Genomic DNA, 13,066 nt, shown 5'->3' with positions numbered 1-13,066 from the left:
CGTCTGCTAAACAAATGCTGGTTTTATGATCCAGAATTGCACCGCTCGTGGAGACTGACCCACAACAAAACATAGTGGAATCTATAAAGTGATGCTTTCTGAAAGTGCTTGAATGCAAAAACTGACTTCTGATTATTACATAATGAGTAAATATTTCTAGTTCTGGTATTTCTTTTTTTTTTCTTCTCTGTTTGATTTGCGACTGTGTGAAAGTGTTGCAGGGCAGTCACATGTGCATTTGTAAACATTTGTCATACTTGAGAATTATTCACTAATGCTGAGCGAAGTGAGTGAGAGACGGAGAGAAAAGGTGCCCACCTTAACTCCAGAGATCACTGGCAAAAGCACACAAACAACAGCTGCACAGTTCCCTGTACACACACACACACACACACACACACACACACACACACACACACACACACACACACACACACACACACACACACACACACACACACACACACACACACACGTACTCATGCATATACAGCCCTAACACACCTGCCACAACAGAACACAGCTGTCAGTGCATCACCCTTTACCCTATACGTAACCTCACTGAGCACATACACACACACACACACACACACACACTGAGCCTCATTCTGCAAGTGTACTGTATGAGGAAACACGTTAACTGGCTGATTGTGTGCTGACACCTGAGCACACATTGACTTATAAAGCAGGACTGAACTCTCACCAAGCGAGTGCATGGGACACCACAGCCACACACACACACACACACACACACACACACACACACACACACACACACACACACACACACACACACACACACAAAGGATACACACTTTTTTTCAAGCTAAACATTTGTGCCATAACATGCACAAGAACATATGTCAGATCTTCACAATAAATAATATAGGCCAAACTGTAAAACGGGCAAAGATTATTTTGTTTACCTTTTTTTCAAAATTGTTATGGCTGAAATAAACACAGAGCTGTAAATGTATTAAAATGGGGAATTGGCCTCCTCCTTTAGACTATCTGCTGTATGTTTTATTAATAACATACACAGAGGGAAGAGTGAACAAGGGGAATGCTAATTGGCTTACACACACTCGCACAAACACAATAAATGTCAGATTGCCACACTGTAACTAAACCGTGGGTCCGCCTTCTCCCCTCTCTCTCATATCGTCGCTGACTAAAAGGGGCAGAAAATCATATAAGGAATTTAAATTTTGAAAAAAAAAGTCCAGACAGGAGAAATAGCCAAATTAACCAGAAGGGCACGATGTCTTATAACCTATAAATAAGTGATGTATCTCATTGGCTGCATATCCACCCCCATAACACAGACAGACACACTTACCCAACCTCCTCACCTCCCTCTCTGTCACTTCACCCCCCAGCTCACTGCCTCGATATCACCGTCTCACTGGAGGAGGGGGAGGGGACTGATGAAAGGAATATGAGTGACAGATAAGTAGATGACTATACTGTCCCAGCCCTCATTAAAACTCTGTGCTTATATCAATACGCCACTCTAACCGGCCCTCCTCCTCCTCCTGCTCTGCATCAAGCTCTGGCAAATGATACCCCGGGAGAGGAAGAGGGAGGGAGGTGCTTCTCATTGGTTATTCCTGTTCTCTGACCTAACTTGACAACCAGCTCCAATAACGAGACAAAGAGGGATGAGACGGAGATTTTTGCCACAGACCAGGATGTTGACAAGGAAGTGAACTGTTCCAAATTGGCAGATAACAGGCCTGCTGTGGGCCGCTCTGTAACAAATCATTGTCCAAACCTCCGCCACTGTTTTATGAGGTATTTCTGAACACAGAGGATCTCAAAATCATATGTATTTTCCCCTCTTTTAAAAGATTTAACATATGAAGAGGCTGAGGGTCACACACAGGGTGGGATGCTCTACAATAATGGCTTCTCTTTGTTTCAGCTTACAGGAAACTGACATTTCATCTGGAACTCTGTGAGACTGTAAAACCTCTTAACCCAGACACGCCGCTCAGCACAGACCTCAAACTATAATCAAACAATCTTTTAAAATGACAAGCGTGTCCATGTATTTAAAGTGCAAGTTAAAAGTAGAGACAAAAATCCCATAAGATTACATAAAAGCATTAAACTGCTGGCTGAAGTACAACAATGGCTCGTTACTTTAGTTTCTTTTTTTTTTTTTTTATTTATTCAACATTTTCCACATATTTTGGTTTATTCATAATGTTCTATAAAAAATTCTTGAAAAACCTGACAAGCATTTGTCGTCCAGTGTTTTTTCTAAAGCCACGTGGACTTTGGAGTGCACGGAGAGGCTCCCTGCATGCTTTCAGCCGCAAACGGGAAATAATCAAGAGCTAGGAAATTGCAAGTACAACAAGAGTGTGTTAACAGTCTTTTTAGGCACTGGAGTCTCTGGAGTCCTTTGCCAGGACACGCGATGAAGGATATGTCATTTTATTAGGTCACTGCTTCAAAAAGATTTAAGACTCACATTAGCACTTCCAGTTAAATCAAAACTGAAAATAAATAAAAGCACAAATGTATGGGTGTCAAATAGGAGTATTACTAGTGTAACTGATTAAGAGGGTAAACAGGGCCAAATGATCAAAGTAATGGGATCACATGTGCTGAAATCTCACAAAACAAGATGGAAACAAACAAAAATAATGACATGGACATTTTGATGCTAATTCTGTTCTAATGACTGAACAAATGTTCATTCTGGTTTATTACTTGGTCCCATAATGCTTGGTTGAAGACTGGCCGTACAGTCCGTAGAAATCAGGGTGCCGGGCCGTCTGCGACGCCTCCATCAGTCCCCTCATGGGAAAATGCTGCAGCGGTTGATTTGCAGGTAGCGGGGCATTTGAGGCAAACTCCTGAGAGGTCATGGGTGGGAACGAGTCCAGCGCCGGGTATGGAGGCCGGGCGGGTGTGGCGGGGGCCCCGGAACAGCAGCAGTTATTCAGTGTGCACATGAGTACTTTCCTCCCTCCGTACGTAGCTTGTTGCGGGGCGCCTGCGCCGGGGAAGTGGGACGGTGGGTACATGGTCCCTGAGTGGTGGCTCGAGCTGGACCCCAGACCCACCATGTGATGGGATGAAGGGTCAAGCAGCCGACTGTGGCCGGGTCCAGCGTGGGCATTCTGGGAAAGGACATCTGAGGAATACACAGACGAAGCACGGTGACTCTGGTCAGCAGACATGAAGGGTTTTTTGCTGCTGTAGAGCAAAGGTGGAGGGTCCTGGCAGGTGGAGTTTTCTGTGTTTTTTTCCAGGAAAGCCACGTTATATTTCCTCTTGTGGGGTCCTGTACTGGCCCCCTGGTTGGAGCCGGTGGAGCTGCTGTGACACTGGACACTTTCAAGAATGGATGCATCGCTGAATGGTTCTGTGTGGAGGGGGGGGGGGGGGGGGGGGGGAGGAAAAGTTCAAAGACAGCGTTGCACCCCAGTAAATGCATTGTGGTAAAAGCTCCCCTCATCTTTATTCAATACATGCAATTTTTTTAATTTTTTTTTAATCCATACCTTCCAGCATTTTTCGCAAGTTCTTCTCTCTCGTTGAGAGGTTGGAGAGCAAGTGATTGGCGTTAAGCTTGCCCACTCTGAGTGGAGGGATTGAACTACTCAGGTACGAGTTGGACCTGAAAAAAAAACCCCAAACAAAAACATAAGGATCAGACAACTAGACTGAAGCTCTGAAGCTGTTTGGATCTTACGTCAATCAGCTACTCTGCAAAGTCAACTGGCATACTTTATGTCCAAATGGTGATTGATGAGGTTTCGGAAACTTTCCCACTTAGGAGTATATTTTTATTCATTGTGCCATGAGTATGAACAGTTATCAGCTTCTTAAACGTGAAACGCTTACCTGTCCATTAGAATCTTGTACGGTTTAGTGTTCTGGAAAAAAAAAGGAAAGTAAAAAATAAAAGGGAAGTAAAAATCAAACAAATGTGTCAGTACTCAAGCAGTACACAAAGGTGGTCTTGCTACCAAGAATTTCAATTAACAATAAGAAAGCATGGCGACGACATTAAAATATAACTGCTATACCTTCATGAAATTCAGGCTGTCGGCTCTTTGGAGGGCCGACTGCACTGAACCCTGGAGCTTCTCTGCTTCCTGGTGTCTTTCATTGAGCTGAAGAAGCTGCTGAGAGTTTTTCCTCTTGTACACAATGTAAGTGCTCTCCAGCATCTGCAAGGATTCAGCCTGGTTTGCTTCTAGCAGCGCGTGCATCCTCTTGTACTGGGCTCTCACACGCTCCTTCAGCTCAGACACTGCAACCTGAGATGAAAGGAGTTATAACATTATTAAAGGCATCATGTAAATAGAATGACATTGTGTCATTTATCAAATAGCGGGCGTTATCTGATGACGAAATATCAGATTAACACACTTAGAATACTCCCCAATCCTCTGATATCTTTGTGTATATACTGCATACAGACTCAAGGCCAAGTGACGGTTTAGGAATCAACTTTAGCAAACTAAGTACAACTATTTCCTGTCAGCTGATTTTTCAGTAAACAAGAACAGAAAAGTGCAAAAAAGGAATTATGCTTCGACTGAATGAAATAAAATAGTGTTTAGCTATACTGTACTTTAGTCAGGGAGGAGCTTTTAATGAGAAGAAATATTGATAAACAATAATAATAACTTTCATTATAACTGAAATTCTGTGAAACCAATTCTTTGATTCAGCTCAGCTATAAGTATAAAGACATACACTTTTAACTCTCAATGCCTCTTCAGAAGGCTTTCTGCAGCCCTTTTGAGTTTGTACAAATCCCAACCAATGTTAACAGTAACAGTTATTGTGAAAACACCACATTCCGACGTGCAGCTAAAAGCTACAAATCAACATGAGTCAAAGTATGTGCGGCAGTTGAGTTTCCCTTTTGAGGAGTGACAGTCGGCAGCTCCACATTACCTCGTCTTTACAAGACATTTATTCAACTTTTCTTTTTAGTATGGTCTGCGAGTGAAGTAGCATTAATCCCTATGAAGAGGAGATAAATTGTATCCCCCTGCGGTAAAAAAAAAAAAAGAAAAATCAGCAGAGGAGGGGTTTAAGCAGCCTAAAGGGCAGAATACTTCACCATCTCTCACAGCAAATCACACCCTGAATATAGATTTCTTTTTTTCTTTTTTTTTTACTGCATCCACGTTTTTCGTGTTCAGAACTGAGGTAGAAGAATCATTTGCTAAATGTATTTTTAACCCCATGTACAAGCCAGTGTATGGTGCTAAGACAGCTAACGATACATTTCCCTTTCATTTACAAACAGCACGAAAATGTAGAAAGCTGTAAAACTGCAAACAAAACAACATAAAAACATGCTTTTATTCACCTGAGTTACTGAATTCAAATAAACCATATCTGAGACATAAAACATATCCGTATGGGGGCAGAAGTTTACACAAAACCCTTTCTCAGCAAAAATGGCAATACAATCAAAATGATTATTTAAATTATTTTGAACAAGCCAGGGCAAAATAATCCAACTGCCGAAAGGCATTACTTCCATATCAATCGTTTTGATAAACGCTGCCAGACTGCACACAGAGATAGTCAAAGAGATACGAAGAGGTGGCCCTGTATCAAAATACCTTTACGAATAAGTGTTGTATATTTTGTTAAGATGCTTAAATGAGAGTATCATTTATTCTCAGGACAAAACAGCAGAGAAAAAAACATGTGAAAAAACAGAGTCATGTTTTTTTTAAGGGTGGTATTTGTAATAACATGTGATCAGCCCTGACCACCTAAGGGCTATAATTTGGGCCTTTTATTCAAGGTTTTACAGAAATAACACTTTTTCCAAACAGTTTCACGAGGATACGCAGTGAACATGTACTGAACCTTCATCAGCGTCTTGTCTGTCTCCAGCTTGCTGAGCTGCTCATCGATGTTCTGAACACGACTGTCCAGTCTTTCTTGCTGTCTCATTAACATGGTCTGTGGAGAGATGACAGAGACGAGGGGGATTAGATAGATGAACCACAACAGGATATGCTCAAAATAGAAAAAAAACAACTACACACACACACACACACACAGACACACACACACACTAAAACTACAAAAACTGGGGGGCCTCTAGTGCAACCTAAACAACCCAACCCGCTATTCACAACTCTACAACAACTTCCTCCATAATCCTAATTAGACAAAGGAAACACAAGCTCCCAGCAACGACCACGTGGATTTATCCATAGGGAAGCACCAACAAAGGTAAACATAATAGCACAAATCCATCCCTGATTGCTCCTGTGTTTGTAAAGGACCCTACTACCTCAAGTGAAGTCCATTGTTGGGACCAGCCTACTTCCTCTGTGGGCTCAATCAGGAGAGCAAAAAGAGCCAAAGGCCAGTAAAAAGAACCCGGTAAAACATAATCCTTCCCCATTTACTGCAGGAGATGGAAATCAATCTGCAGTCACAGACTGACAGCTAAGTAGGAACAAGGGAGGGCAGGTATGTGTTTTAATGAACCATTTCTGCATGGGAAAGGCGCCATGCCCAAATAAGAAAGAAAAAAAAAAAAAAAAAAACTGCTGTCATGGCAACAAAGCCTTGTGTATGTATTTATATGTGAAAGCTAATGTGTATGTGAGGGAGCAGGGTGGGAGGAGTAGGGTCGGGGAGGTGGGGGGGGTGGTGGGGGGGGGGGTTCACCACCCCTCTGTGCTTCCTCATTTTGCCACATGCATCGCTTCCATTGTTTGCACTGGCCTCTGTGTCAGTGACAGATTGTCATGTCTGTGTGCACAACGCTGGGGCCCGGCTCGCTCGCCCTCCCAGCCAGTGTGCGCCGGAGAAAGGGGGGGACTGAGCGGAGAGGCATTGCCTTACACATGCCAAGAACAGACAGAAAGAAAGTGAGAAAGACATACAAAAAGAGAGTGAAGGCGATAGAAAAAGAAACTTTGAAGAGGTGAAAAAGATAGGGAGAGTGAGGACATTCCTGTGGTCGGGAGTGAGCGAGTCTCAGGGCAGCTACATTGTGGAATCGCAGCAACAGTCCTCTTCAGCTGCTTACAGCACTCACGTTGTCTTATGCACATCAACAGCCTGACATCTCCATTTTCCCAGTGGGAACTCGCTCAACAGCCCAACTCGTTCAGAACAAAAAGGATTCAAAAACACTCTGTGGTGTTCCAATGTACAAAACAAAGTTTAAAAAGTTTATTTTCATTCAGGAAACAGACGCAATATTTCCCGGAGGAGACAGACAATTAGATTGCATGTTGAACCACTCATAATGTTTCTGTCAACATGCAAGAATATCACCTAAGACATTTTAATAGTGGTGTTTTAATCAGTTTTGAGGGGGTCCTTAAGTTGAGCAGGAAACCACTCAGCACATTGCCACACACACACACACACACACACACACACACACACACACACACACACACACACACACACACACACACACACACACATTGTGTCACATCAGGTATTAATTTGTGTTTCAGTGCTGGACTTCATTTTAAAACTTTGCTTCACACAAATATTGTTGATAAAAGTTGTAATCCATAGGAAATCAAAGCATTACTCCTCATAAGTCATAATTGTCAGCGTGCCTCAGGGCAGCTGTGGCTACAACGTAGCTTTCCACCACCGGTGGGACTGGTGAGAATGAATAATGGTTTCTGTAAACGCTTTGAGTCAGGCTGAAAAAAAAGCACTATATAAATCCAAGCCATTATTATTATTATTATTATTAACTCCGCTCTGGCTGGTTAGATGCTTTTGATTTGAATTGTTCAAGCTATTTCTCCACCATGACTTGGTGGGAAATGGCATCTCCCTGACCTTCAGGTTATTGTATGCAGTAGTGTCAAGAATTAGCACAAAGACATCAGAAATAGAAAACAAGGAACATCTAACATAAATCTGACTAAATAATAAATGGCAAAATGTTGCTAGTTCTTTTTTTTTTTTTTTAAACCCCTGCAACAACCTATGTCCAGCTTATTTACAAATAGAAGCTGTTAACACCCAACTTGAATGTGTCTGCTGTTTGGTGCTGGATATATAGTGTATAATTGACTAAGCACCAATCAAACTAATGCAAATCAGTAAGTCTTTAAGACTAAACTAATGACATCAAACACACTAAAAAAAAACCACCTCACTAACCCTATGAGGAACTGCTGAAGCAAGGTGACAGCTCTTTTTGGGATTCCTCAAGTGCAAGTGAGCCCTCTCACATTACATATAGCTATTTGATTTACTGCTCACATAAAAATATTGATTGGCTCCACTTTAAGTGCCTATAAGAAAACATTGCACTTCCAATAATCTATTCAGGCATTAATTGCTGCTTTGCCACGGCACTGCTGACTGTCTCATTTAGAAATGGGTCCCACAAGAAAAATCAAGAGTGCAAAGTTACTTTATGAGCTGTGATACTGTGGCCTCAATGGATGGGGACAAACCGGAGCTGTTCGAGCAAAGCCAGCATCATAAAAGCATACATTACATAGGTGTAAAAGGGCTACAGTCCTGGGGACCTTCTCTTTTTAATTTATTTTTAATTTATTTATTAATTTATTTTTTTGGGGGGGTGGGGTCATCAAACAGCTAAACTTACACATGATTCACTGTTGTTCAAGGTCAGACAACAACTTCAGAAAAATCTCAGGTAGTTTCCGTGAACTCAGCGGCAAAACACGGGGGAAACTAATCTTCCTGTTTTCACTTTGTGGGCGACACAAATGTGACCTAAAAAAACCCTAAAACAAACACACAAAAAAAAAACACCTTGTGTTGGTACAAGGTTAATAACAACTGTGTAACTGGTAATATTGCCACATGCTGGTTTCTGTCACATTTGTTGGCACATGAAACTTTGATGGTATGTAACACTAAATAAACTCCCGAGACTATGTATAAAGCAGTTCATTGTAATAAATGTTCAACTACCTTGAATGTGAGGATTGTGTGTCTTTCAGATGTGTTGTGCTGTGTAATAGGTTTATCTTCAGATATTAACTAGCGGGGGTGAACATATGGACTATCAGCCCCAGCTGGTGTTATATTGTTAAAAGAGCTTTCAAATATTAACGTCCAAGATGAAGACACTTTTCTGAAGATCTGGACACGACGGGTTGAGATCTCATTCGCAAACATTCAGACTCAGCAACACGATGTAATTTTCTACACAAGATACAGTTTCAGTTTCTTCTAAAAATTACATAATAACCGACTTGACTTGGCAAAAAGCAAGTGACTTGCCGGGATATTATTTACAGTTTTCATACACCGTGTGCAAAATACCTTTCAGACTTTTCAGGTATCGTAAAATATCTTCACACAGTGCATACAACTTTATCCCTCAAGTGTCAACTCCACAGACAAAACAAGCAGGCGCCTCTGAAAGCGGCCGTTTTACTGGTGTTGTAAACGGTGCGTGAGCTGCTGTACGTGACGCGGCTTCACATTAAGCCAAGCATCCTTTCAGGGCCTCTGTGCTTCTGCTCAGCCATCGCGTCTTCCTCATTTCGCTTCCGCCAATTCCATTTTTGCTCTGTTGTCGGTTTGAAATACCATAAAGGGGCAAGGGCAGCACTGTGGCATGAAAGCCTACCTTTATCGGGATTAAACCCACCAATGATCACTTTTCCCACTGTCCTATTTAGGCATCCAGACGCCCACAGGTTGCCAGGAAGCTCATGTTTAAATGAGAAGCCCCGGGCTCAATGAACAGAGAGCCTCTTTCACAATCAACTGACAACTATTCCCCACTTCTGATGTCAATGGACAGCCCTCAGCATTCTGGGGAACTGACTCACTCTAGCCCAGATACAAGAAAACTGCAAACAGCAGAGATTCCATGAGTGATGGTTTCCTGCTGAGGTGCCTGAGAAAACCAAGGTGAGGCTGTGTGGGAGGGCTCCTCCTCCGCTCGTCCCAGGGACGACATTACTATTATATTACTCTTCTTTTCTCATCTCGAAATTAGCAGCAAGCTTACAAAAGGTTACTGTAAAAGTCTCCTTTGAGAGCCAAAGATAACCCGAGATACGAACACAGCTACAGTGGGGTTTTTTTTTGTTTTTTTTTTCCCCTCTTTGTTTATCCCAAAAGCAACAAGAGTGCTGCCAGGGGAATTTAAAATCCTTTTACCAAAATAGACTGCAGCTCTGTCAAGCAGAACGACCTCTCAGAAAGTACTGATGTGAAGCCACTCCAGACTCAAATTACTTTAATAAATGACCCGGCATCCAAGAAGCCTAACTTTTAGGCTATTGCCACATTTATCAATAAATTACAGGGCCCTGCGAGGCCCGAATGCACCAAGCGTGGACAGTGTTAAGTTGAGAAGAGTCACGAACTGTGACTCCTGGATAACTCCATTTGCCCGGCGACCATACAGCTGTGAAAAGGACAGAGCGATGGGTGGGTGTGTGCATGTGAGGGTGTAGAGGGAGCAGCTGTGGAAAGGGCTGAACAGACATCTTTTGTCCCAATAATAGCCCTGAACCAGGGCAACAGTTTGCACTAAAGACTTCAGCTGATTTAGAAGTATGTAGACAATCGTCACTGTAACTTTTGCAACCGAAAAGTATCAACAAGATGCAGCAGCTCGTCTGATTCTCACTCCCAACCCTTCGAAGATAGGGAGGGATGGAGAAAAAAAACATGTCTACAAGGCAATGTGGGTGGTTGTTTTTTGTTTTTTTGGTGTTTTTTTTACACCTCGCATTAGACTTGTGAAAGGAGAGAAAACTAAAATAAGGCAAAAGGACTGAGGGAAACACACCAGCAGAACCAGCGACGGCATGTTAGCCTCATGCGAGACGCATTCCTTTGTGCATCTTGAGGTTGACCCTGCCAAGACAGATCATTATTCACTCCGTGGCAATTTGTTGCCTGATCAACGCATCAACGCACACACTGGTTTATGAATGGGTCCTGAAAACATGCTAGTATGCAACTTTGGGCAAGAGATCCTGAAACTGAACAGGAAGGCTAACATAAACAAACTACATGTGGACACCCCCCCCTTCCCCTTCCCCACCAGGGGTCAACGTTTCCGGTGGATGCAGATTGCATCACAGCACTTACAGGGGGTGGGGTGGTGGTGGATGTGTGTGGGGGGGGGGGGACGGTGCAGCTAATGGGAGGGCGTGGCGGTTTGGAGTGGGTGGTATGATATCAAGGTTAAAAGCAGCGTGTGACGTATGGATATGTGTGTGCGCGCGCGTGCGTACACGCGCGTGCGCGCATATGTCATCGTCTACCCAGAGGGGCGGCTTTCACCTGTCCGGTCCTCTCACATCAGATACGATTAAAAGAGGAGGCGAAGGAGAGGAGAGGCCTTTATAAGACCGGCGAAGTGAAAGAAATGCTCACTTCCTCGAGAATTCAAAAGAACCATCCGTGGCTTGTGGTGCATCCATGACATATTTTCACATTAATGGAGGGGGGGGGGGGGTAGAGAGAGAGAGAGAGGGAGAGAGAGAGAGATTTTTTTTGTTTTGTTTTGGGTTTTTTTTTTGTCTACCTGCATTTGTATGCGTTGTGTATCCACATCGCAGACTGTGTGTCTTTGGTTCGTGCAGTGGGAGATGCAGCAGAACGGACACAGAGCCACCTGCTCCTCCTCACAGTGGAGCAGCCTGTACTCCTCGTGACTGGGACAGGTCCAAGCGCTCAGCTCCTCGGCGTCGACTAACAGGTGTCCCGGCGCCGCACACGGCTGCTTGAGGTGCGTGTGGACGTGCGTCTGGCAGCAGGGCTCTTTGCAGCGCAGGCACACTTTGCGCACGGGCAGCGGGGGGCCCCGTCTGCAGAGGACACAGTGCAGCGCGGCTGGGGCTTTCTCCGTGTTCAGAGCGTTGAAGCGCTTCACGATGTTGGCCAGCTTGAAGTTCTTCTCCAGCGGCGGCTTCTGCTCGTAGTCGCGGTTGCACTCGGGACAGCGGACCGCCGCGACGTCTTTGGCCCAGGCCTCGGAGATGCAGCCCTTGCAAAAGTTGTGCTTGCACGGCAGCTGGATGGGCTCGTCGAAGACGTTGAGGCAGATGGGACACAGGAGCTCCTCTTCGAAGCAGTTCTTCCAGCTCGCGTCCATGACGACGACTCCGACTGAATCCAAACTGATGATGTGCAACTAAAACAACAACAACAACAAAACACACACACACACACAAAAAAGCAAAATAAAACAAAACAAACAGAGAATGAGTGTATTTAGATACTGACACAACATGAGTGAAGCAAAACCCACAGGCGGAGACAGGCTTCGTAGGTGAAGGCACATTAGGAATGTGTTTCAATGACACAAGAATTAACTAATGACGCATTACAGGGCGACGCGCAAAACTGTTCGAATAACTCTTCAAATTCACGGAGAAACTCAGTGCGGGGACATAGAAACCCACTACGAACCAGTGACTGGAATAAAAACGATTTTTTTTTTAAAAAAAAAAGCAGAAGAACAAGGTGTGGATTGAGTGTTGATGTTTGGTTTGTGCGTGTTTGCCGGGGAACAGGACGATACAGGCTGAGAGCGAGTGACAACTTGCGATTGAATAACACTGAAAAAACGCGACTCCTGATTTAGCAAAAGGAAAAGAAAAAAAATAAATAAATAAATAAAAAAGGTCGACGATTCCGAAGAGAAACTCAAGCTTTCTGACTGACAACACACGGGATGTATTCACGTAATCTTACGGAAGGAGCGCAACGTTACCAACTATGTATTTTCCATGTCGTCGGCGCACTCCGGTGCGCCTCTACCGCCGCGGAGAGCCTGTCATCCAGCCCGCAGTGAAACCCGGCTCCCCCCCGCTTGGATTACAGTCCGTCCGTTCGTCTGACGGGCTCCACACTCGGGGGGCTTTTTTTTTTTTTTTTTATCCCGTTAAGGTCCCGGCTTGCGGTTGTTTTGCTCTCACTTTGGACCCTCCGGGTGATATTATGGTGGCGAGTGCAGGCAGAATAAAGTGAGTGGTCGGAAGGGAGCGCAGTGCTTCCACACCGACTGCCCTCCTCCAATAACGTGACCAGTCAGAGTTGATACATCGACGGGGAGGAGCCGAGAGGAGGACGG

The 13,066-nt window shown here is 44.0% G+C and overlaps 1 protein-coding gene across 4 annotated transcripts; it reads right to left on the bottom strand.

Annotated features, from left to right (window-relative positions):
• Window positions 1–2,161: 2,161 nt before the first annotated feature.
• Window positions 2,162–12,957, bottom strand: trim8a (tripartite motif containing 8a). 4 transcript variants are annotated; one of them, XM_080507151.1, is made up of 7 exons: window positions 12,242–12,957; window positions 11,516–12,124; window positions 5,860–5,955; window positions 4,047–4,280; window positions 3,862–3,893; window positions 3,519–3,634; window positions 2,162–3,379 (listed from the first exon to the last, which is right to left on the bottom strand). In XM_080507151.1, exons 1-7 carry the CDS (start codon window positions 12,272–12,274, stop codon window positions 2,718–2,720), a joined length of 1,782 nt encoding a protein of 593 aa, XP_080363277.1. In that variant the 5' UTR covers window positions 12,275–12,957; the 3' UTR covers window positions 2,162–2,717. The 4 variants fall into 4 exon arrangements, with proteins under 4 accessions (XP_080363277.1, XP_080363279.1, XP_080363278.1 ...); XM_080507153.1 differs by having other exon boundaries at window positions 12,688–12,957; XM_080507152.1 differs by having other exon boundaries at window positions 12,707–12,957.
• Between the last annotated feature and the right edge of the window lie 109 nt (window positions 12,958–13,066).

Source organism: Blennius ocellaris (assembly GCF_963422515.1).
Source record: "Blennius ocellaris genome assembly, chromosome: 13".
In the NCBI taxonomy this organism is placed as follows: domain Eukaryota; kingdom Metazoa; phylum Chordata; class Actinopteri; order Blenniiformes; family Blenniidae; genus Blennius; species Blennius ocellaris.
Note: the sequence above shows the minus strand (reverse complement) of the source record. Positions and strands in the feature narration are given on the sequence as shown.

Excerpts from the sequence above, each read along its gene's own strand:
- trim8a (XM_080507151.1), bottom strand. The coding sequence starts at position 12,274 with ATGTGCCTTCACCTACGAAGCCTGTCTCCGCCT. Across the intron at positions 3,894-4,046 it reads ACAGCCTGAATTTCATGAAG|AACACTAAACCGTACAAGAT; the intron begins GTATAGCAGTTA and ends TTTTTTTTCCAG. Across the intron at positions 3,380-3,518 it reads CTTGCGAAAAATGCTGGAAG|AACCATTCAGCGATGCATCC; the intron begins GTATGGATTAAA and ends CCCTCCACACAG.